The sequence below is a fragment of the Gymnoscopelus braueri genome (genome assembly GCF_963280865.1).
Source record: "Gymnoscopelus braueri genome assembly, chromosome: 14".
Classification (NCBI taxonomy): domain Eukaryota; kingdom Metazoa; phylum Chordata; class Actinopteri; order Myctophiformes; family Myctophidae; genus Gymnoscopelus; species Gymnoscopelus braueri.
The window spans coordinates 49,087,082-49,113,079 of record NC_137619.1 but is presented as its reverse complement, the minus strand read 5'-3'; the positions used below and the strand labels follow the sequence as shown (position 1 = coordinate 49,113,079).

General features: G+C 40.9%; 1 protein-coding gene across 2 annotated transcripts; it reads left to right on the top strand.

The window, feature by feature from the left end:
* Positions 1 to 14: 14 nt before the first annotated feature.
* Positions 15 to 25,785, top strand: LOC308100924 (polyunsaturated fatty acid 5-lipoxygenase-like). Of its 2 annotated transcripts, none has more exons than XM_080450124.1 (15): positions 15 to 71; positions 414 to 582; positions 4,789 to 4,987; positions 6,106 to 6,187; positions 7,182 to 7,304; positions 14,130 to 14,236; positions 16,388 to 16,560; positions 18,668 to 18,814; positions 19,491 to 19,694; positions 20,311 to 20,397; positions 21,174 to 21,352; positions 22,814 to 22,935; positions 23,653 to 23,753; positions 24,002 to 24,172; positions 24,993 to 25,785. In XM_080450124.1, exons 2-15 carry the CDS (start codon positions 433 to 435, stop codon positions 25,170 to 25,172), a joined length of 2,025 nt encoding a protein of 674 aa, XP_080306250.1. In that variant the 5' UTR covers positions 15 to 71; positions 414 to 432; the 3' UTR covers positions 25,173 to 25,785. The 2 variants fall into 2 exon arrangements, with proteins under 2 accessions (XP_080306250.1, XP_080306251.1); XM_080450125.1 differs by having other exon boundaries at positions 20 to 75.
* The last annotated feature ends 213 nt before the right edge of the window (positions 25,786 to 25,998 follow it).

The following is a 25,998-nucleotide window of genomic DNA, read 5'->3' as shown; positions in this document are numbered from 1 at the left end:
CAGTCAGTCTGCCGCTCAGCGTTCCTGGAGGTTTGATCGCCACCTGAACTTCAGTGGAGAACTATTTTTAGGTATGTTTCATTTCCATTTTTTGAAATTTGATACGTGTACTGTACATCTCAGAGACAAACGTTGTAGCCTACTTGTTAGCCTACAATTATTTGGCACCTTTAATTACAATTAATTAATTATTACATCCCATGGTACCAATTAAGCCTTTGGCTAACCAATCTACAAGCTCTGCTATTTTCAAAACATTGTCACACTTTGAAATGTATTGAAAAATAATATTGTGAAATGTTTTTGTATTGTGAAACACTTTTGTACTTTTACTCAAGTAAACTTTTGAACACAGGACTTTTGCTTGTAACTGAGTATGTCTACATTGTTGTATTGCTGCTACTTTTTTACAGTGTGAGCAGTAGTGCCATCATGCCTTCCTACACGGTGACGGTGGCCACAGGCAGCCAGTGGTTTGCGGGCACTGATGACTACATCTACATAACCCTGGTGGGCACGGAGGGCTGCAGTGACAGAACACTGCTGGACAAACCTCTGTACAACGACTTCGAGAGGGGGGCCGTAAGTTGGCGCGTCTATGTTATGGAAGTGTTATGATGTACAGTCTCTTGCAGTGGTGTAAAGTAACTAAGTACATTTACTCAAGTACTGTACTTAAGTACACTTTTGAGGTACTTTTACTTCTACTCCACTATCTCAGAGGCAAATATTGTATTTTTACTCCACTACAATTATTTGAAAACTTTAGTTACTTTGCAGATATAAATATATTACATTATAAAGCATACATTAACCACTTTAGCCCTATTTTATTCCTAGGCTATTTGAAAATAGCTGATCTACAAGCTCACAACGCGTCGCATCGCAACGCATTGTGAGCTTGTAGATCTGCTATTTTCAAACATTATAGTACTTTTACTTTTGATACTTTAAGTACATTTTGACACCAATACTTTTGGACATTTTTTCTCAAGTAAATTTTGTAACAGAGTATTTCTACAATGCAGATTTGATACTTTTAATTAAAGGGTCTACACCATGAAAATCACTTTTTTCTTGTTTTTTTGTATTTTTTGGGGTCCCCAGTGTCTCTTGTACCCCAACATTTTTTTTTAAAATTCAGTCATTCCTTCTCATTTCATGGATTTCCAGAAATGTTTATGAGGTCACAAACATTATTGATGGCAAACCCAATGTTAAATGAAAAGTGCCCGAATCGCTCCGAAACTTTTTCTACCCCCCCTAAGTGGGGGTCTACGAACAAATACTTCGGGCTCTGATTTTGGCTCCGCCCCCCGGAAGTGGGTGAAACAGGCACCTCAAACACTTGGTGGAATTGTTCAAAAATGTTCAAAGTGTTTTTTTTTTGATTTTTTATTTTTTTATGCAGAATTTTTCCTTTTTTTTTATTTTTTTAATATTTTTTTAAAATATTTTTTTTTATTAACAGACACAATTGACTTGGGATGAGTATATCTGAGTGATGATTTAGGCTCAAACCTTTTGAAAAAGGTTTGAGGGACATACACCATATGATATTCAATATAAAAAAAAAATTCATGGTGTAGCTCCTTTAAAGGGGATTTTTTGACCACGGTTTTCTTACCTTTTCTATGATGTTATGATATCCTAGGATGAATGGTACAGTAGTAAAATTTCATAACTCCATCCCGGGTCCGCCACAGCTAAATACGCGCGCCAATAGGCCTTGCGCTAGATAGCATATTTTGAAAGCTTTTTTTTTTTTTTTTTTTTTTATCTGACGTTCATAGTGACAGTCTTGATTGTCTTGAATGCGCCCCACCAGAAGTATCGCTAGACGAGATTGAAATCTCGAGATTGAAATCTCGAGATTGAAATCTCGAGATTGAGTCTCGAGATCTCGAGTCTCGTCTAGCGAGACTTCCGGTTTAGGATGGAGTTATGACATTTTTCTATTGTACCATTCATCCTAGGATATCATAACATCATAGAAAAGGTAAGAAAACCGTGGTCCAAAATTCCCCTTTAAGTAAGAAACGTGAGTACTTTTTCCACCACTGTCAGCCAGCCAGCCAGCCAGCCAGCCAGCCAGCCAGCCAGCCAGTCAGTCAGGTCAGGTGAGAGCTCTAAGATCATTAGCTAACAACCAGGACATTGTGATTAAGCCTGCAGACAAAGGGAGCCGTATAGTCATTTTGGACAGACAACAATATGTTTTTGAGGGTTTAAGACAGTTGAATAACTCAAATCACTATGTGGAGTTGGAGGCACCCATTTTTAAACAAACAGCAATAGAAGTTGGGGGTATCATCACCGAATTAAGAAAGAAAAAATTTATAGATCAGAAACAAGAGAAGTACCTACGGGGCGAAAATTCCCCAAGAGCTAGAATTCTCTACCTTTTACCCAAAATCCACAAGGACCCTAGTACATGGACTATTCCTTATGAAATTCCACCTGGTCGCCCAATTGTTTCGGATTGTAACTCAGAAACATATGCCACAGCAGAATTTATTGAATTCTACTTAAACCCACTATCTGTAAAACATCCAAGCTACATTAAGGATACATATGACTTTATTGATAAAATAAAAAACATCACAGTGCCTCAGGGGGCCATTTTGTTTTCAATAGATGTTGACAGTTTGTACACCAATATAAACACAGTGGCGGGGCTGAAGGCAATCAGAGATATCTTTATAAAGTACCCTGACAGGCAAAGACCAGACGCAGAACTATTGAAATTGCTAGAAGTAAATTTGACCAAAAACGATTTCACATTTGATGGGAAAACCTTCCTTCAGATCAGTGGAACAGCCATGGGAAAGAAATTTGCAGTTCATCCAAATCCTAAACACACATCATGCCTCAATAACAGTGAAATATGTCACTAACAAAGAACATATTGACTTCCTGGATGTGACAGTCTTCAAAGGAAAAGACTTCAATACCACCGGCAAACTGGATTTAAGGGTATTTTTTAAGGAGACGGATACACATGCATTGCTCCACAAAACATCCTTCCACCCAACCCACTGTTTCGCAGGAATAGTCAAGTCACAGCTCCTACGTTTCAAAAGAATCTGCACACAAGCAGCAGATTTTGAAAAAGCCTACAAGACTCTGTTCACAGCATTAAGGAAACGTGGATATACAAGAACATTTCTCAGGAAAGCATACAACACGTTCCAGGAAGTGAAAATAAGGAATGAGAAACCCACACTAGCTTTAGTAACCACATTTTCTAGCCAAAGTTTACTGGCAAACAGAGCCATCAAAAGAAATTTTGAAAACAGGGGAGGGGACCTCTTACAGAACTTCAACATAATCTCGGCCTACAGGAGAAACAAAAACTTAAAAGACCACTTGGTCCACAGCAAATTAAAACCATGGAACCAAATAATTAGGACAAGGCCTAACTACTTTAGCCCAAAACAAACTGTTAAAAACAGGACAAACAAAAATATAATTATCCTAAGACAGAACATCACATACAACACCAGAAATTGTGTTTATCTGATTACTTGCCAAGTTTGTGGATTACAATATGTAGGAGAGACGAGCAACTCCATAGCAATTAGAATAAGCCAACATAAATATACCATTAATAATGAAAAGGATACCCATTTGTTAATTGTTCAACACTTTATGACACATGGAATTGAGGCTATAAAGGTATGTGGCTTGGAATACAATGACCGCTGGACAATTGGACAGAGAAGATTCCATGAAAAAGAATGGATCACAAGACTTAGCACAAAATATCCAGGTGGTTTAAACTTTTAAACTGCCCAACAGAACTGAAACCCTTCACAAATTCTCACTAAACTAAACAATGGAGTTGATCACCTACATCAAACCACAGAGGTGAGTGGGAGATCTCATTGTTGAGTTAGTGAGAATATTAATGAAGACACATTGATACCAAGAGCCATCAGCAATTGGGCCATCAACAGGGAGCTCATTGTCTTCCAAAATGGAAGTGTGAACAGCAGAACTGTAGATATGCTAACTGGATTCCAAGCTTGTAACCTTATAGCACCTATCCCTTAGTTATAAAATATAATGTAAACACATCTTTAAATGGAATTAAGAAATAGTGGAAATAATTTTAAATCCGAGGGTATGCTGTTACCATGACTCAGAGAATTGACGCCTCTGCCCTGCACAGTCAAATAGAAATCACAAACCTTTAAAACAGAAATAGTCTATGTAGGTTTAATTACACAGTCAGTGGGGCAAACGCAGTCCCCACCAATGTTATTTACGATTCTGTGCTTATCGGTACATAACTCGGACGGCGCTGAGTCGACTAGCAGACCATCGGCCGGTCGCCGCGGGCACTCGCGCCTGGAGGCACTCGGGCGCGACTCCTCGGCCTCAAGGTCTGCTGAGTCGGCGCGCCTCTGTCATGGTCAACTTTATTTTAAATGGAACTCACAAAGCCTTAATAACATAAATAGTTTATGTTAGTTTAATTAATTGCAAAACATGACACCCCTTATTCAAAACAGATGGCGAATGCACCTTCTCTTTATAGGGCCTACACAGATAGTACCACAAACTACCTGTGAGGCCTCTTTGAATTGAATCTCATAGTCAGCAGTCAGTCAGTCAGTCAGCCAGCCAGTCAGCCAGTCAGCCAGTCAGCCAGTCAGCCAGTCAGCCAGCCAGCCAGCCAGCCAGCCAGCCAGCCAGCCACACACATCAACTACTACAAACAAAGTAAATCTAACTCGACGTATGTCTTTATGTGCTGTGTGGCCATTGGCTGTATACGCGCAGGTGGACTCGTACGACGTGAGCGTAGGGGAGGACCTGGGCGTCGTGGAGATGGTGAGGATGGAGAAGAAGAAGTACTGGGTGCAGGACGACTGGTACTGCAGGTACATCACGGTGAAGACCCCGGCCGGGGAATACCTGGAGTTCCCCTGCTTCCGCTGGCTGGTGGGCGACAAGGAGGTGCAGCTCCGGGACGGGCGAGGTACGTGGTTTTTAGCCCACTGGCCCTCAAAGTGGGGTCGTTCCGGGGACCCCCCCGGAGGTCCCCAGCTAAATTTGTGAATGAAGATGAAGCATCACACTCATTTTAAAGGGATATTTCACCCCCAAAAGGACTTTTTTTTTTATCAATTATAGTCACCCCATGGAGACTTGAATTCATGGATATTTTTTTGTTTTTGTTGCATTCCTAAGCCAATAATTGGATGACCGGTAGTGGTTCCGTTAGGAGACACAAAGAGTGTCCTTTGTGTCTCCTACCGGAACCGCTGCCTACCGGTCCACTGGTCATCAAATTATTGTAGGAATGCGAAAAAAAAAAAAATCCATGAATTCAAGTGTCCATGGGGTGACTAATCGATAGAAACAAATTATTTTTGGGGTGAACTATCCCTTTAACCACTTCATCTATTTATGTTGGCTATTTAAAAATAGCAGATCTACAAGCTCACAGCGCTGCCAGCTTGTACATCTGATATATTTGAACATTTTATGAAAAATATCGAAAATATTTGGAACATTTTGAATATTCTTGAATTTTAACATAAATGTTCTCTTCTGGGGATCCCTGGCACAACATCTTTTCAGATGGGGGTCCCCTGCCAAAATACATACTGGTTTAGTCATCATCACCTCTGAATACCTCACTGTGTGTCTGCCTTATCTGTTGTAGAGGCAGATAGTACGTCGGTCTGACCGCTGTGTCGGCCATTATTAGACTTTTTATTAAATCGTTATCGGCAATTATGCAGCTGATTTGTCCCGATTTTCAATGCCATTATAGGTTAACATTTTCAAGTTTTCAAACATTCTTAAAAATTACAGATCTACAAGCTGTAGGTCTGCTATATTTGAAACCTTTTGAATAACTTCACTTCACATTTTCTGAAATAGAAACTTTAATCAAATCAATGTTTATTTTAATCTAAATTGATTAGAAAATGTTGCAATTCTGACAAAATATGGGTCAAAATATCATTAGGAATTTCTCCAAAACGTGATTGGTCGGGTTCTAGTCTCTGCCTACGTGACAGTATGTCTGCATGTATTTTTGATCCATATCTCCTCCACTAGTCTGACTTGTTATCTGTGTATTTTTAGCACGTTTGCCAAAAGACGACAAGACAATGCAGGCCAAACAGCACCGACACAAGGAGCTGGAATGGAGGCGAAAAGTGTACAGGCAAGATCCACGTTTTGAATCACTGAAACACCTTCCATTCAATTTACATTTCATTACATACAGCACATTTGAGATGTTGTATCCTGCTGCTTGGGGCGACCAGTGCAGCAGCAACAATGTTGCACATTTTGTGCTAAACATTGTAACTAAAGTGTTGAGTCTAGTAGATCAGTGGTTCTCAACCTGTGGGTCGGGACACCCAGGGGGGTCCCCACATGTTTTTTTGAGGGGTCCCTAAAGACAATTTAAGGACTTATAAGACCTTTTTAATACTTTAACATTTAAGCGTAGCGTTAGTTCATGTAGGACACGGAAGTATTGCACGCCTCAGCTGTCAGTCAGCTGATGTGAACATCAGCTTTCCCCATTCACAGCTCTGGTCATTACCTCACACATTCATACTCCAATCACAGCTCACGCATTAGCAAAGAGGTTCCTTTAAATACGGCTTTGTATTCACTAGGTCTCTGCTTGTTTGCTGCCTGATTCAAATATTTATGATTATCATTTATATCTGCTAATTCAAACTGATATCTCAATGTATTACTTATTGTTTGATATTGTATCCCTATGGGGGTTTTGCTTAGAATTCCCTGATTTTGCTTAGCATGCTGCTTGGACAAAATTCAGGGAATATCTCCAAGAGCGGAGCCTTTAACGCCAAGCTTAACTGTTCCATTTGTTGGCCAAATTGTCAAATAATATAACATAAGAAAGAGGCAACAATTGTGAAAATAGGCGATCTACAAACTCACAACGCCTCGCCACCCGAGGCGTTGTGAGCTTGTAGATCTGCTATTTTCACAATATATATCTGTGGGAACAGAGTCAAACTAAATGTAATAACTCAACTCCTTCAATTCCAAGTGCTTGTCATGGTGGTGGGGGGTCCCCAGTTAAAAATATGATTATTTTGGGGGGTCGCAGCCTGAAAAGGTTGAGCGCCACTGGTGTAGTAGTGAACATTGTGACTGAAGTGTGGACTCTACTTTAGATGGAGTGAGTGGCAGCCAGGCTTTCCCATGAACATCGATGCTAAGACGTACAGTGAGCTTCCCCGGGACATCCAGTTCGACAGCGACAAAGGAGTGGACTTCATACTGAACTACAGCAAAGCGTATGTACTGCTAGATCAGCTGAAACCAAAGTACTGTCTGTAGTTGGCACTGTTGACACCATCTTGAAGGAGCTCTTCACCCATTTTCAAACTTCTCTTCATATAAGTGGTCCTCGCTATTGTTCATTATAAGATGGCACCATTTCTGTCTATTCATCATTAATGGGGATTACGAGCTAACTGAAACTACAACCTCCCTCTTTCTGAAAAGTTAGCATGCTGAAAAAGAGGCCATTGTTCTTGCATAAAAATAAATAAATAAGTAAAACATTTCCTTTGAAATTACCTACCGATTATGTCAGGTTTCTGAACTGTCCACAGCCCCCTTCTGAGACACAGAGTGAGTAGACAGAAATGATGCATTAGTGCACCTTTAATGCACCATAGTAGTGCACCATAGTAGTGCATTCATGAGCCTTAGTGAGGCCTAATTATGGAATATGAAGATGAATGGATGAAATGCTCCTGACAAAATGGAGACGACACACAGGATTAAACTTAATTTTTTTTTTTTATGAACTGTGCTTAAAATACAAGATGTGGTATTAGTAGTGTTAAGTGTGTATGGCTGTGTGAACTGCATGTGTACTCGCACATGCATACAAAAGCAACTGAATTGAAACCAGAATATTTAACCGATTCAATCCCTGAACGCATCTAAAATTGTCTTCTAAATCCTAAAGGTCCTTACACACCGGGGCGATTTTGTTCATGCGAATAATACGTTTTTTTAAAAAACCTTATAAAGTCAATGCAAGCTTCCACACCAGTTTCGCGGAGCGAAAAAAGCGTCTTTTAATTATTCGGAACGAGTCCGAATTTTGCGTATATTCGCATATTCGCCGGTGTGTAACCGCCTTAACAGTTTTCTGAAAACTGTATGTTGCTATAATATCAGTGGTTCTGAAACTTTTTCATGTCAAGGACTATGTATTTGGTTGCGGACCCCATCTCAAAATATTTCGTTCCAGGGGACTCCCAGAAGCAAAGATTTGAGTTACAAAGCTACAAGCTCATAGCGCTGCACTTGGTGCCGTGCTATGAGCTTGTATATCTGCTATTTTTGAATAGCTAAAGTATAAAATAATGGCTATAGCTAAAATCTAAAATGACACAGATGCGTTCCCGAATTGAATGGGTTAAGAAGAGAGAGAGCAGCAAGGTGAGACTGATGCAGGCACAAACATAGGGTAATTGTAACCAAATTAGGACAGACTAGAATGCATGTGACAGGGCCATCCATAGCCATTACATTTCCATGGCCTTTTATATGCCACGTGTCCAAATTGTCGTGTTGCAAAACTCTCAAGCGTGGGTTAGTAATTCGCATTGAACGAGCGTGGCATGTTTTAATGAGACCAAATACATCCCTTTTCACCCGGGGCCAAAAGAAATGTTGCCGGATCTGCTTGTAGATTTTTCTAACCCCCATACACCCAGCTACACATCATAGGAGGCTTTCAACACCATGTCCCTGAATATAGCTGGCACCACACTTTGCAAAATGGGGGTTCCCACACCATTCTCGCCCTGTGCACACCATTTACACAAGAGGACTTCATTGTGCACAAAATAGCCCTGTGCTGCAATTTCCATGTCTTCCGCAGGAGATACAGAGCCAAACTTTTGTTCTTGAACTAAGTCAGTCCTGGAAATGGACTTTACCTTGAACACACCCTTTCCTAGGACTCATAGTGTGCTTTACCATGCAAGTTGGGAAAACCTAATAGTCACAGGTTCAGATGCATGATTATGGATCCCACCAATGCTCCAGGATATACTGTAGACCCGCCTTACCTGTCTGATTGGCTCCCTGGCAGGCATAGTTTACTAAGGTTAGGGTTAAGGTTAGGTTTAGGCATAGTTGCAAAAACGAGAACTGTCAATCACAGCGACTACTGACCAATCACAGAGGGGTTTGCCAAGAGCTGGCGTGGGGTCCATAATAACACGGTTCAGACACCTCTGTTTTTAACCCTTCTGAACGTAAAGGCTGCGATACAGGAACTTGTGTAACCACAGTAGGTGATGGAGCCTCAGCCCACAATTTATCACCTGCAAGATCATTACCCAGGATTATACCCCTTCCACAGGCAACTCAGGGCGCACACCCACCACCACCCCAGCAACCAAACCACACTACTATCTCACTCTATGCACGGGTACTGGAATGATTTTCATCTCCATCATTGAAATAAAATCACCCATGTTTGACACTGAGGAGAATGGAATTACGACTTGATGGATGTACGTTTGTAATGCGCCTGTATCTCTTCACTGCAACTGCCTTTCCACCAGGCAGAGACGCATAATCCTCTGAAATGAATACTGAATAAAGTTGATTCAGTATTCATTTCAGAGGATTATGCGTCTCTGGCTGCCCCTGTTATACCTTGAAGTAAGGCTGTTTTTTCAATAAACTGCCTTACTTGAAGGCATAACAAGGGCAGCCAAAGTGACAGGTTTTATTTGTGCACCACCTGACCACTTCTCTTTAGTTTGAATAGCAAGCTGGGCAATCCTTTTTCCAATTCCCTTTACCATGGCAGTAAACCTCAGTGTCGTCGTTTCCATGAACTAGGCTCAAGTTCAGCAAAACATGAATCTCCTTGACCCCCAAAATGTTTACCAGTAGGCCTACATCCTGGACCACTGGTCTGACGCATACCACAGTCCTCACCAAATGCATTTTTGTGTGTTAAAAGATACTCACAGGCCAAGATGGCTGCTTCTTGAGGTGTTTGAGCTTTTCTCTCATTTATGTAAGTAGCAATATTAACTGGTACACAGTTTTTAAATTGTTTAAAGAGTTATCAAGTCACAAAGCTCTTTAAAAGTATTAACCTCTGATGCCAAACACCATCGGTTAAACTGGACCAACATATCCCTCACATATTTAACATACGTTTGATGTGCAATTTTCCTGCCTTTTCTAAAACATTATGCTTCGGATATTCATTTGTATGTATTTCATATTTTTACTCTGCTACTGTTAAAGAAGCATAGGCCTCCTGCGCCTTACCTGTTGCCACATTGCAGCAGCAGGGTGCGCTCACCATCACACCAGCCCCTGGAGTCTGCCCCCGCTCAAACAGGGAAAAGAACAAATCAGAATCTTTCTCTGAAAACTTGGGAAGTAACTGCAAGTTAGAACCAAATTGTTTTTGTTCCCGAGTACTCCATTTAAAAATGTCTTGTTCCAATTCTAACAATTCGGTTTTTTGTTTCATCTCCTTCAACTCTTTCCCAAGTGCAAGTTTCATCTTCAGCTATTCCTTTTGCTGTTCAAAGGCTAAACATTCGGAGGTGTTTTACCATCTTCTTCGGTCGCGTCTGTAAGGATCCTCTGATGGAACCTCCGGTAACACGCCCTGTGCTACCAATCCATCAGAAAGATCTTGACCCTATAACCTTTGAACGTTTGTCACAGACCTCCACCTTGAAGTGCTCTGCTACTTTTAACAGCTTCTCTTTTGTGCATTTATCCAGCACTTCCACAGATGGAGCCTGAATATACTCCTCTTTCAAAAAAACGTTTTGATAGAGGTTTGAACAAAGGTTTGAACAAAAAAGACCCCAGAGCCCATCCCCTAACTAATCTCAACCAGACGCCTCCACGGTGGGTACTGACACACTCTAAATCAGTAGGGTGGGAAAGCACCGGGATACCCCGCAATCCCTCAAAGCCTCTGAGGTGTTGCCGAGCACGTAGCTTTACTAGCCACAGAGGACACCTCACTAAAGTTGACCACCCCACAGTGGGCTGCCTAGGATGAGCCCACTGCCTTAGCCTACCGGGAATTGGAACCCCAAGAACTAAACCACCCACTAAATACTAAAAACCTGCACAAAAATGTGTTCCCAAAATAAACTTGCTCTCTCCCCCCAAATAAAAAAACAAACCCATGTGTGTCGTTTACCCTTTGTCATGATGTAATCCAGTTCATGTTAAAATCAGAATCACAATCAACGTTATTGTCACATCACAGGTTTACAGGTGTAAAACAAGTGGGTGAAATTTGTTTTTGCGCAAGATTTGTTACTTTCAGAAAGAACAAAACATAAGAAGAGGGGAGGAGGTACTTCAGTACCAGGAATACAGTACAGTTATTATGTTACTATCAGCTGAAATATTTGCATGAGAAACCACAGAGGATAAACACAGACAGGAATGAATGAATGGTGCCAGTGATGCCCTGAAGACTGAACCTCATAACTGTTTGTTACTGTGACAGATTCAGTATAGAAGGGAAGAGATGACAGTATAGGATTTTGGATCAAATATCTCTTTTGATCTCCAGTGCTAACAGAGCTGCTTGCCATGCCTCAAATAGAAACACTAATCAGATGGCACCTGGAAGAGCACATGTAACAGCATGCTGCCTGGACGGATGCTTTCCCTCAATGTGTGGGGATATTGGTTGATCTATCCTACAATTACAATCTACCAATGTAGGCATTTAGCAGACGCTCTTATCCAGAGTGACTTCCAAGTGCGAGATCGGAATGAGCAGAGTAAACATTCATGATTCTAGTAAACATGATTATGATGATTCTAGTAAACAAAGTGCTTGTTCATCTAAGATTCCTGCTGTTGTGCTGCCATTATGAAGATAATTATGTAATAATAATAATAATAATAATAATAATAATAATAATAATAATGATAATAATAATAATAAAGCCTATCCAAAGAAACAAAACAGAGTTGAAACAAAGCAGCCTTCACTTTTAACACGGATTGTAAGCATAATAGACTGTATTCTCTGTAGTAAGAAACTGTCGCTTGCCATAAGAACAGATCTACAAGCTCAGGATGAGCGACACCCTTTCACAATCGATTATAAATAAAGCTTACATTTACTGTAAAGAGTTTGTCACACCACAGAATGTGTTATTAACCACCCTTCCCCGCTTACAGCCCTAACCCCAATCTGGGAACCCATCGCCAAATAAAGTAAAAGTAAAAAACAAGTAAAAAAACAGCGCCCTCTGCTGTTTTTTACTTATTCATTTGGCTCTGGGCGGAGCTGAACGGACGACCCGTGCTCAGGGAAACCGGGGTTTTGGTCTGCCTTCAGCCTTTCACTTCCGGTGGTGCGACTATGTTTTCATTCCCACTAACAATATTTCTCCACGGAACACTAACACCATTTCTCCCAAAGAACATGGATCGTTTTGGTTATAAGCCCACTTGTTTCTATGATGAAAGAGCAATTTAAAATGTTACTAACTTTCCGTGGTTTTGTCGGCTTCGAGGACGCTATTGTTAAATGAGTTTTGATTTGTTTCCAGTGGGGAACGAACGGCACACACGTAAATCCCGGCCACTACATTTGATTGGGTGAAGCGCGGCCTGCTTCCTCATCTGATGGCACGCCCACTTGTAGCCAAGGCCGTAGGAGACGGGGGGGACGGGGGGGACTCGGAGCGGCCTCGCGTGGGCCGCGAACCGGTATTTGGGCCGCGAGGCCACGGGGAAAAAGAGGAGGAAAAAAAAGCCTCAAATGAGGCCGGCACTAACCTAACCCTAATCCTAACCCTAAAACCGAGATAAATAAACCAAAAACTGGGGGAAAAACGGACCCAATCCGCCCAGAACGCGAAAAATTTTCCCGCGCGCGCGGGGGTCCTCAGCAGCGTGGGCCGGTACAAATATGTCCCCCCCAACTGGGAATAGCTTCCGACGGCTCTGCTTGTAGCCAATGTGCACGGGTTGTCAACACGGCTACCGACAGATTCAAACGCAGAGGAGAATCTGTTCCTGAGAGATTACCCTAACCCTAACACTAACCGTAACCTGGTTTCAGACATTACTTTTAATGCATTTAGAAACAAATCATTTCATTTCCTTTACAGCAAACATGTCTAAAGTCCGACCTGGGGGCCAATCGTGGCATAAGGCCCAGATGTTTACATCGTAAAATATATCATTTATCACTCGCCAGTATTTTTTCAGTCAAGTGGAAATCATAGTGTTTTGAAATTAACCTGTGCAGATAGACTGTTTCTCAGTGGAATGAGTAAGGATTCATACAGTAACTGCTTGTTCCTTTGTTTCATTCATAAGATGTGAAAGGCTATTTATGTATGTATTATTTTGGATAGACCTTTTCACACCTACTGTATGACAGGAGATGCATATTCATATTTTCAAATAAGTCTCTCCCCACCATCAAACACAAATGGTGGCTCAAAATGATCATGTGTGAGGAAGTGGTTTGGGGTTGATATGAAGACATGTTGCATCATGTCTTGTTCACAACCGTGAGAAATGATTTGCAATTTACTGGACAGTGCTTGTGCAAAATGCTAAATTGATTCCTGCTCCCAATCTGTGCGCTGTACCGCGCAGCTGTAATGGTAGCTTATTTCTCACATTTAATTTGATGCTGCATTCTTTGAGAAATGACAACGTGTACAACGCTCACAATTACAAGAGGCTTTTAAGGTGCAAGGCAAAACAATATCACAAAAGAGGGAAATAAGCCAGCTCTCAGTTAGTCAGATTTTGTGTTGGTCCTGGTGAGGCAAATACATTTATAAAGGGCATAAAGGGACATTAAGCGTGGACATAAAGGGCTTTTTCCTCTTTTATGCTCCGGTTTTGAGTTTTTCCCCATTCTATGGCTGACTGAGCCACCAGAATATACAGTATTACCATATTTTAACCACTTGCAACCTGGCCTCTCTATTTTGGGCAGGCAATGTTTTGGGTGAAAATTTTAAAATTGCAAAAGTAGCAGAACTACAAACTCACTTTTTGATTAATGTGATGATGATGATGATGATGATTATGATGGTGGTATCATTCTTCTTCCACAGAATAGAGAACCTGTGTGTGAATCAGTTCATGCACATGTTCCAGTCCTCCTGGGGCGACTTTGCTGACTTTGAACGGATCTTTGTCAGAATTAAAAACACCATCTCAGGTCAGTCTCACATCAAGGTCAGTCTCACATCACCATGAATGAGGCATTTCTGGTCACATTCTGGTGTCGACAATGTGCACAAAAACAATACTAATCATTCTCACATTTAAATAGGTATTTAGCTAAAGTTCTAGATTTATACACTTAATGTATATGTTGCCTACAGTTTGTAGTTTAGGCATTTAGCAGACGCTCTTACCCAGAGCGACTTACAAGCGCACGATCACAATAAGCAGAGTAAACATAAGCTCTATCAATGAACAACAACTTAAATAGTGACATAAGTGGAGTGCAGAGAAAACAATGTACTGTAGTGCCTCAAATAAACTAGAATACCAGGTAAACAATGAACCTAGCAACTGTCTAAAAACCATTCGTTCTCAACCAGTGGTCCGGGGACCACATGTGGTCCTTGAGGGGGTTCCAGGGGGTCCCCAGACAAATTAGTAGTTAGGAACCAAATTGAACCTTGTGTGTCTGTAACTCTGAGAGTGTACAAATGGAACCAAATGGACCCGTTAGGGTCCATTTGGTTCAATCAAAAATCTAAATGGTTGAGTCCCTGGCATATCTTTTCAAATGGGGGTCCCTGGGCTAATATGTGTCAATTTGGGGGCCTTTGACGCAAAAAAAGTTGAAAACCACTGGTCCAAACAACATGGCTGTCTAATTAACATTCTTAATGGTGCTGTAAGTGATTATTTTTTTTGTTAAAATGTGTTATTATGTTAGTAATCATTGATAAAGGTGATTCTGATTCTGATTCTTCAGATTCTGCTACCATGTCTGTTCATAACAGGGGTCTCCCCATCTCTCCAGCTCTTTAACAGAAGATACATTTTCAGGTCGGGATAACAATTTTATCCAATCAGGAGAGAGAACTAATACAGGATGCAGGATAAACAAGTGAAATTGGAAATTATTAAACAAATAAATGAGAAGATTAAATTGTAACTGGAATGCTATAAAAATGAAGCTGAGAAATCTGTCCTCTATCCTGATGAAATTGGTGTCCCACCGGAAAATGTATTTTCTGTTTATTAAAGAACTAAAGAGACAGGGAGACCCCTGTTACTGAACAAACACTCTATAGCAATGAGGATCTATCGTCATGTTTTAACAAAACAATATCACTTACAACATCTTTAACATTTTTGGTGAAATATAAATAACAAAAACATGTTAACAAGTAACCAACATACAGTAAATCTGTATTAGTTATAGCATAATCAAAAGGTGACAAAAGATATCTAATCTATTTGTGTCTTATCGTGTCGCGTTGTGACGTGCCGTAACCTGCAGAGTGTTGCGAATTTAGTTGGCCCACCACGTGGTCCTAAGGACGTGACCAGAAGATATGAGACATGGAAAATAACAGAATGAACAGACATAAAGTAGTTGATTGTCATGGTATCAAGTGGTATCAGTATGTGCTTAAAGGACAAGTCCGGACTAAAATAACGTATAGCCTTTTTTCCCTACTTATATTGATCCCAAATGACTGGCCATGGCGTCTTTGCAGAATTGCCCCTGTCGTCCAGTTTCCCCAACAGCCCCCATAGCATAGAGCAGAGCCCATAAGCATATCGCTACTTATGCTATTTGTTGCGGTCAAAAGTTTTATTACAATTTTTATGAATCTGTTATTAGTTGTCATCATTACACACGCATCCATGCCTTGGTTGTCCCACACGAGCCCCGTAGTCTGCTGAACAGACCAATGGTGTATAAATGTATAAGGTATTTTGCCAAGTTCCGGAAAAGACGGGCTGTGATTGGCCAGTAGTCACTTTGATTGCCAGTTGTGCCGAACTCTCACCCCAAAACATGATTTACGAGACTGTGGCGGCTCGTGTGGGACAACCAAGGCATGGATGCGTGTGTAATGACAACTAATAACAGATTCATGAGGAACTTCACGTTTGACCGCATCAAATAGTGTAAGTAGCGATATGCTTATGGCTCTATGGGGCTGTTGGGGAAACTGGACGACAGGGGCAATTCTGCAAATAGTAGGAACAAAAGGCTATGTTATTTTAGTCCGGACTTGGCCTTTAACGCAGATGAGAGTGATTCAACACATGCATGTACTGGGTCAAGCATGAAATGTCAGTCTTATAATCATGTAATCATATAATCATCATGACACAGAGTATGTGATGAAACACTGGAAGGAGGACTTCATCTTTGGCTACCAGTTCCTGAACGGCGTCAACCCAGTGATCATCCGGAAATGCCTCAAACTCCCAGACAAGTTCCCCGTCACCCATGAGATGGTGGTTACCTGTCTGGAGAGGGACATGACACTGGAGCAGGAGATAGAGGTACTGTGTAGGCCTCACTCTTCATCTGTCTGTCTGTCTGTCTGTCTGTCTGTCTGTCTGTCTGTCTGTCTGTCTGTCTGTCACGCATGCACACACGCATGCATGCATGCACGCTCGCATGTACGCACGCATGCACACACATATATGTTCTCCTTTCCATTTCTATCCCCAAATCCTGGGTTATACTTAGTTGCATGCCTGTAGATATAAATCAGGCACAGTCCGGCAGCCGCTCAGGGGTGTGAAATATATATATATATATATAAATATAAGAAAGAAAGGAACCTTCCCACTGCTTCTCTTTGGAAGGAACCGCACACTCCAAATGACGATGGACTCAGACTCAGTTAATGCTTCATTTTTTAAGCTTTATTAGCACGACGCGTTTCGCCGTGTTGGCTTCATCAGGTGCTATCCACAGGCGTGACTGATCACTCTGATTTATAGTGACATCCCCCGTGACAACAGATACTCCGCCCACCTGTGTGGCTACTCAGTCAATTGTTTATACAATGTATCAAAAGTGGGCAGGTACAAAAGCAGAAAAAAGGTGACAGACAATGATAATAAAATGCAATACAGAGAGAATCCATATCTATGTGTATACACACATACATACACACATACACTCACACCTACTGTGTGTATGTATATATCCACATACTAAAATGCATATATACACATATGATGCAACATGACACAGAACCACCTTGATATAAATAAATAAAGGTAAATACTCCAATTTAGCAGCAGTACATTTACTGACAGTGAATGGTGTTTTGTAAAAGAGGGTTTGGAATACTCCACCCCCCGCCCCCTTTTTTTTATTTTAATTTTTCTCTCTCATTGACCTCTATCCAACACAGTACACCAAGTATATGTATACACAGCTCAGAGAAATTTGGAGTAAGCCAAGCAAGACTAAATAGGCTGCAGCCTATGCAAAGTAATACAACTAATTGTAATACTTAAACATATGTGGCAGTTTAGAGAATACATCAAATTTACAAAAAGGAACTTAGATCCAGGCTTTCATTCAAACCAATTAAACATTAAACATTTTATCAACTGTAACACCACCCATGTGATTTACATGTTGAAATGTCCCTGTGGTATGATTTATATTGGTCAAACTAAACTCAACTTAAAGATACGTATAGCCGAACACAAGGCAGCCATAAGAAATGGCAATATGGAGTACGCCATAGCAAGGCACTATAGGGAGAGAGCCCATGGCTCTGCAGCCACACTCAAATTTATTGGCATTGAAAAGGTCACTCTGCCTCCTCGAGGTGGTGACCACAAAAAACTTGTATTACAAAGGGAAACATACTGGATCTTCACATTGAATTCAATGGAACCACAAGGCTTGAATGAAAGCCTGGATCTAAGTTCCTTTTTGTAAATGTATTCTCTAAACTGCCACATATGTTTAAGTATTACAATTAGTTACTTATTACTTTGCATAGGCTGCAGCCTATTTAGTCTTGCTTGGCCTACTCCAAATTTATCTGAGCTGTGTATACATACAGTATACTTGTACTGTGTTGGATAGAGGTCAATATGAGAGAAAAATAAAAATAAAAAGGGGGGGGGGGTGGAGTATTCCAAACCCTCTTTTACAAAACTCCATTCACTGTCAGTAAATGTACTGCTGCTAAATTGTATTTACCTTTATTTATTTATATCAAGGTGGTTCTGTGTCATGTTGCATCATATGTGTATATATGCATTTTAGTATGTGGATATATACATACACACAGTAGGTGTGAGTGTATGTATGTGTGTATACACATAGGTATGGATTCTCTCTGTATTGCATTTTTTATTATTGTCTGTCACCTTTTTTCTGCTTTTGTACCTGCCCACTTTTGATACAATTGACTGAGTAGCCACACAGGTGGTATATATGTATGTATATATATATATATATATATATATATATATATATATATATATATATATATATATATATGTATATAATTGCACGCACACACACACACACGCACACTCTCTCTCTCTCTCTCTCTCTCTCTCTCTCTCTCTCTCTCTCTCTCTCTCTCTCTCTCTCTCTCTCTCTCTCATATATGTTATCCTGTGTTTCCAGGCAGGTAACATGTACATAGCAGACTATGAGGCGCTAGAAGGCATCAGTCCTAACTGCACAGACCCCTGCACCCAGCAGTACCTGGCAGCACCCATCTGTCTGCTGTACAGGACCGCTCACAACAAGATCATGCCTCTGGCCATACAGGTGGGTGTCATGGAACGTCACTGGAAACCACTCTGCTGTGTATGGAAAACCATGAACTAGCATGTCATGGAAATATGTCATTCCAGTTTGATTTAAAAAAGATCCTCTAGCTTGGCTGAGTGTTCCAACTTAAAAAAAAACTCTTAATCAATTTGGAAATCAGGTTGTATCACACACTATAGGGTAACTGTATACGATCCTCTTACGGTTCTGATATGTCTGGGAAGGCGGTATGTTTATGTATGTTAAAGCCAGTGCAGACTGAATTGGGAAAAGCTGCCTTTTGTTTTATTGCTCCAGCCTCTTGGAAGGATCTCTTCTTAAACAAGCTCAGTGCTTAATGAGTCTCCCAGTTTAGTAGACCTTGTATTGTGAATTTGTACTTCCATGTACTGATGTTCTCATGTCTTACTAAATAAAGTACATCAATCAATCAATCAATCAATCTACAGCTCACACTAAAGACACATTCTCCTATAGTGGTTATAGGAGACAGACAACATTTTATTTGTATTATATTATTATTAATTGTGTGAAGGGAAAAAAAAGTGTATTTTAAATTGTATTGTATCTCAGCACTGTAAATGAGGGCAACCCCAAAGGTTTGAATGAATGAGTGAATGAATGAATGAATGAATGAATCGATCAAGCGTGTCCCTCTTTCCTCTGCCCCCAGTTGGGACAGACTCCAGGGGAGGACAGTCCCATCTTCCTGCCCAGTGACGATGAGTATGACTGGCTGCTGGCCAAGATCTGGGTTCGTTCTTCAGACTTCCACGTCCACCAGACCAACACACACCTGCTCAGGACCCACCTCATGTCTGAGGTGTTTGGTGTGGCCATGTTAAGGCAGCTGCCTGCTGTCCACCCTGTTTTCAAGGTAATCAGAGGTGGAAAGTAACTACTAAGTACATTTACTCAAGTACAGTACTTAACCCATAAAGAGTTGAGGCCGATTGTACAAATGCCTTCTAAAGCTGTAGTTTTCACACTTTAAAGATTTTTCAAAAATCTTCAAAAATAGCAGATGTACAAGCTTGCAGCGCGGCACAAAGTCACGCTCTGTGAGCTTGTATATCTCCTATTTTTGAATTGCCAACGCTAACATCTAAAATGACACAGATGCTTTCCCGGTTTTAACCATTTTGAGTGACGTTTACATTACTTGAGTATGTCCGTTTTTCAATACTTTATAGTTCTACTAAATCTCAAAGGCAACTATTGTACCTTTTACTCCACTATATAAAAAAAACACTAGTTACAAGTTTGTAGGTTTAGTAATATTAGAAATCATACATTAACTTGAGCCCTATTTTTGACTGCAGGACTTGTAACAGATATCTACTTCTACTTTTACGTACCGTAAATAAATAATTGTAGCCCTTCTTCCACCACTGCACTTGGATTAATCTTATTCTACACATAGATATTTGTTTGGTTGGTTTATTTGATGGATGATTGATTGATTGATTGATTGATTAATTGCTTTCTTCTAGTTACTTATCCCACACATTCGTTTCACCCTCGCCATCAACACCAAGGCCAGAGAGCAGCTCATCTGTGAGTGTGGCATCTTTGACAAGGTGAGAGAGAGAGACAGAGACATAATGGCCCTCATTTATCTAAGTGGTGTAGACCAATTAATGGGCGTACGCTGAGATCACCGCACTTGTCGGCATTTATCATTCTATCGTGACTTTGACTTGACCGCTCAGATCTCACGGCTGGTCTGAGGATGTGTAGACTTTGTCAACACCCATTTGTTCCGTCGTAGACCTGCGGAGCAGCATTGCCTGACCATCATTCAACCCTCAAGTCTTTGTTATTAATGTCAGTTGATAATTTGTAGCCTCACCAGTGGTGGCAGGGCTCTAAGGAAAGGTGAAAATCCTATCTGGAATACTGTAGACTGAACCAATGGAAAGTATTAACAAGAGCTTGTGACTAAATCATAACTCCAGCCATAGGAACCCAGCCCCCCCCCCCCCCCTTGGGTGCTCTCCCAAGGGGGGGGGGGTCCTTGGGAGAGCACCAGGGGGTCCCCAACAATAGTTAATATAGCGTCACAATCATTTTAACCGCTTTATCCATATTTTCTACATTGGCTATTACAAAATAGCAGATATACAATTTCATAGCGCGACACTTCGCACACTGAGCTTGAAGATCTGCTATTTCTGAATGATTGTGAAAATTTGCACAAATCTTTGAATATATATACATTTTCAAGTGATTTTTTTTAACTCAAATCTTTGCTTCTGGAGGTCCCTCTCACAAAACATTTTCAGTTTGGGGGTCCTTGAACCACTGTTGCACCTGGAAAAATACGATATCCTTTTCCATGTCCTCATCCATCCAGGCCAACGCTACAGGTGGAGGAGGTCACGTCCAGATGATCCAGAAGGCCATGAAGACGTTAACGTTCCGATCGCTGTGCTTCCCCGACGCCATCCGAGCCCGCGGCATGGACAACACCGAGGAGCTGCCCACCTACTTCTACAGAGACGACGGATACAAAGTGTGGGACGCCATTAAGAGGTGTGATCATATTCACTGTTTAATAATTAAGGATGTATTCATCATTATTGTTGTATTATTAGATTTTTTAAATAATTATTCAGTATTTTGTTGCTATTGGGGAAAACCTTTTTATGTCTAAAGCCGTTACTACAATATTTTCAAACCCCACAGACAGACTTAAAGGGATAGTTCACCTCCTTTTTTTTCTATCAAGTGTTGGAGATTCAAGGCTATTTAAACAACAGACAAATTGTGCAGTGAGATCATTTGTTACCCTTTAGGATGACGCCATCTCCGCGCGTCCATTGTATGGAGAAATTAAGAGCTGACAATACTGTAAAATTAAGTGTATTTATTAATCAAGCAGTAAGTTAAAAGTAATACAGATTGAATATAGAAATGTACTTAACAGAGATCTCTGGGCTCACACACTAGCTTTCCTTATCAGCAACAAGTTGCATCGAGGTCAGTTCACGAAGTCTGAGCCCCACTAACATGTCCCTGGAGCCTTATTAATACATAGAATAATAATGGGTGGTTCTCCCAGTTGGGAGCGTCATCTCCTTGTCTGCCCCTTGCCATCTGATTCCGCATTTCTCTGCAAGCCATCGGTAGGGAACTTCCAGCAACCTGCATCTTAAAGACTTAGAGAAGTACTGTACATAAAGGAACAGACACCACAAATGCAGACACTTGTACAGACAGATGACCCTCTCCTAACCCCAACGGCCAGGCCATCTGACATTTTGCCATTTTAAAGTTGCTTAATCATATCCTGTCATTAGTTCTATATAAGTTAAGCCACTCTTACTATTTAAATCATACATGGGGCTTTCCACTGTCATTGTTCTGAGATAACCTTTTCATTAAATGGATTCAAGTGCATGACAATCATGAGCACACTTATTATATTTGTCTTAATGATTACATTGGTTGTTAATATATTATTTTTAGTCTTTATTAGGACAGCAATGAAACAATAGTAATTAAAGCAATCGCATATTCTTATTATAATACCAACTAGTTATAACTAAAGCTTTAAAAGGATATCAATTGCCATCAAGACCCCTGTTCTAGAGAGTGTGACATCAGTTTCTGCAGCTTCGTGTCAGCTGTAGTGAATGTTCTAATCTAGAGCAAAACCTTTTAGCTCAAGACCCAAAACTAGTAAAAAGGTCTACAAGCTCACAATGCGTCTCTTCACACGTGTGCTTGTAGATCTGCTATTTTCACTACTTCGTAAGGATTTATTTTTATTTTATTTTATTTATTAACTACTTTTGAAATATGTTGGAATTAATTTAAGTGATGAAAAGTTAGTTTTTAAATCTTTTGAAATAATATATATTAATTTTTCAATCACACAAATTTAGACACAAAAAATGGGATATTTACTCGCGACAAATTGGTCCGCGACCCAAACATGGGTCCCGACCCACTGTTCCAGGGAATGTGACAGCAGTGTTTTGCCCCCTGCAGCTTTGTGTCAGCTGTGGTGAACATCTACTACTGCAGTGATGAAACAGTAGAGGGAGATGAGGAGATACAAGCCTTTGTTAAAGACGTGTGCAGCTTTGGCATGCAGGACTTCGACTACTGTGGTGGGTTTAGATTCATTGGTGTGGTGTGGTGTGGTGTGGTGTGGTGTGGTGTGGTGTGTGTGTGTGTGTGTGTGTGTGTGTGTGTGTGTGTGTGTGTGTGTGTGTGTGTGTGTGTGTGTGTGTGTGTGTGTGTGTGTGTGTGTGTGTGTGTGTGTGTGTGTGTGTGCGCGCGCGTTTTAATTGAAACATAATACATTCCCTTTTCATTATGTCATCATTTATTTGTACTGTACAATGAGGACAGACAGGACAAATCTGGACAAATCCCCTCACACATTAAAAAACTATCAGTCACCAGAACCAGGGCCTTAATCATAATTGTGTTTTCAATGAGTCTAACATGGTTAAAATGGAGTTAAGTTGAATGGGTTTTTATAGGAGGGGGAGTGTGTCAAATTGATAGCAAATATCTGAATATTGAATCAAGTAACTTAATTGTTTTTAACCCATTAAAACCGGGAAAGCATCTGTGTCATTTTAGATTTTTGTGTTGGCTATTAAAAAATAGCAGATATACAAGCTCACTTGTACAGCTGCTGATTTTTGAACATTTTGGAAAAATCTTGAAAGTGTGAGAACAAGATTTAGAAGGAAAATGAAGTTTTCTTCATTGCTTTTTTATTTGGTTTTTTTCATTGACAAAAGGTAGTTGACGAACAATTTTTGTCATAGCTTCTGTCGACAAAATTAACATTGGTTTTGTGTCAACATGTGTAGAGTTCCCCAAGTCGCTTAAAACCCGTGAGGAGCTGACAGAGTACCTGACGGTGGCCATCTTCACAGCCTCAGCGCAGCATGCAGCCGTCAACTCTGGACAGGTGGGTTCTTTACCACAGTGGATCTCAAGGTCCTTGAGGGGGTTCCTGCACTTACTACTGTCAATTGTGTGTGTGTGTGTGTGTGTGTGTGTGTGTGTGTGTGTGTGTGTGTGTGTGTGTGTGTGTGTGTGTGTGTGTGTGTGTGTGTGTGTGTGTGTGTGTGTGTGTGTGTGTGTGTGTGTGTGTGTGTGTGTGTGTGTGTGTGTGTGTCAGTATAATGGGTGTCTATGTGTGTGTGTATTTCTCAGTATGACTGGTGCTCGTGGATTCCCAACGCTCCCTCCACCATGCGTAAGCCCCCTCCCGCCCAGAAGGGGGTAGCAGACGTCCAGCTCATCGTAGACAGCCTGCCGGACCGTGGCCGCTCCTGCTGGCACCTGGGGGCCGTGTGGGCCCTCAGCCAGTACCAGGACAACGAGGTACACACTAAATAACACACTACTGCACACTACAATAGACATTATACAGTACCAGGACAACAAGGCACACACTAAATACTACACATTACAATAGACATTATACAGTACCAGGACAACGAGGTACACACTACATAAATACTGCACAGTACACACACCTGGGGCCGTGTGGGCCCTCACTGCCCCTCAGGCAGTTCCTCAGAGCAAAAATAAGGCTCTGAGGAAGGCTGGTGCCAAAAAGTGCCCCTAATAAAGAATGAACAACTGAAACGTGTTAGCCCCTAATAAAGAATGAACAACTGAAACGCGTTAGCCCCTAATAAAAAGTGATCAACTGAGCCTTTGTCCCACATTCTCTTATTTTGGAGTGCCGCCACTTCCACCTCGGTTTGGTAACTTAACTTCTTCTAACGAGCTGTTCCTGTGGCTGATTACCCACCACTGCTCATGAAAGCTTCCAGAGGAAGCGCACCTGCATTATCTACCAGACAGACACATATATTTGGGGATTTCGGTTTTTCTGGACAGCCGCTGACCCGACCAAATCGATCAAAATCAGCACAATACAGCGATCATGTACTCTGTCAGAGTCAGACACACGCCAAGTTTGAAGTCGATTGGTTGGACAGTCCTAGAGTTATGCACAAGACAGACACCGATTTTGTGCATTTATAGATAAGATTCACACGGAGGCCAATTTGCTTTTACTTCATACCCAGGGGGTATGAATCAAGAGCAGAAGTACGGGTATGATGTACCGTAAAAGGAAAATGGCCTCCTTGTTGCCCCGAAATAAGTTCAGTTTGTGGTTTGCCCTTTTCAGCTGTATCTAGGCATGTACCCTGACGAGCACTTCATAGAGAAGCCAGTCAAAGAGGCCATGGAGAGCTTCAGGAGGGAGCTGGCAGACATCGGCAGTGGCATTAAAAAACGCAACGAGGGAAAGAGGCTGCCCTTCTACTACCTGTCCCCTGACAAGATCGCCAACAGTGTTGCTCTGTGACAGACCATTACTGTCTCTCTGCGTCCTTACATTTCATATTGTCGCCGTCGTGTTGAAACCTTGTTTGTCCACAATATAGTTTCAGGAAATGGAAAAAAAAAAAAAAAAAACCTGTGTTCCAATTTCCAAATGGATCCAATGTAGTTATTATTTAGTCACAAGCTCTTGTTAGTAGTTTTCATTGATTCAATATGTATAAAACCTGCAAACACACGTGCCCACTTTCACTTTGACTTTGACTTTGACTAAAAATATCCGATCTACAAGCTCACCATCCATTGCGATGCAACGTGTGAGCTTGTAGATCGGATATTTTAGCGTGACACTGTAGTAGGAGGAAGTAGGGCGTTAATTTACAAAAAAAACATTAAAACAAATTAAATACGGAGATACAAAGGTTTCTGCCTGACAGCAACAATATTGTAGACGTTCCTCCAATTATGTTATTTAGCTGTTTTTTTGTGCTCTGTTGCATAATATCGGATGTTAAAGGTGGTGTTAATTGATATTTTGTTATAAGAATTGTGAAATAGCTCTATATTCTGATAGCAATCATTTCAAAAATATATTCTCCATGAGCATTGCCAATGTATTAATATATGTAATTGGTAAATAAAACATTCTTATTCATACTATAACTGCAATAAATCGTGTTTGTGGCAAGTTATTCTTTGAGTCGCTCCTCGGTGCATCGACTCCAGTTGTTACTATGCAGAGCTAGACTTTTAACCAACACACGATGCAGGGCACATATTACATCTGTGCTAGCGGCATTACATTGGTTACCCATTGATTGCAGAATTGTTTTTAAATGTATTTTAAAAAC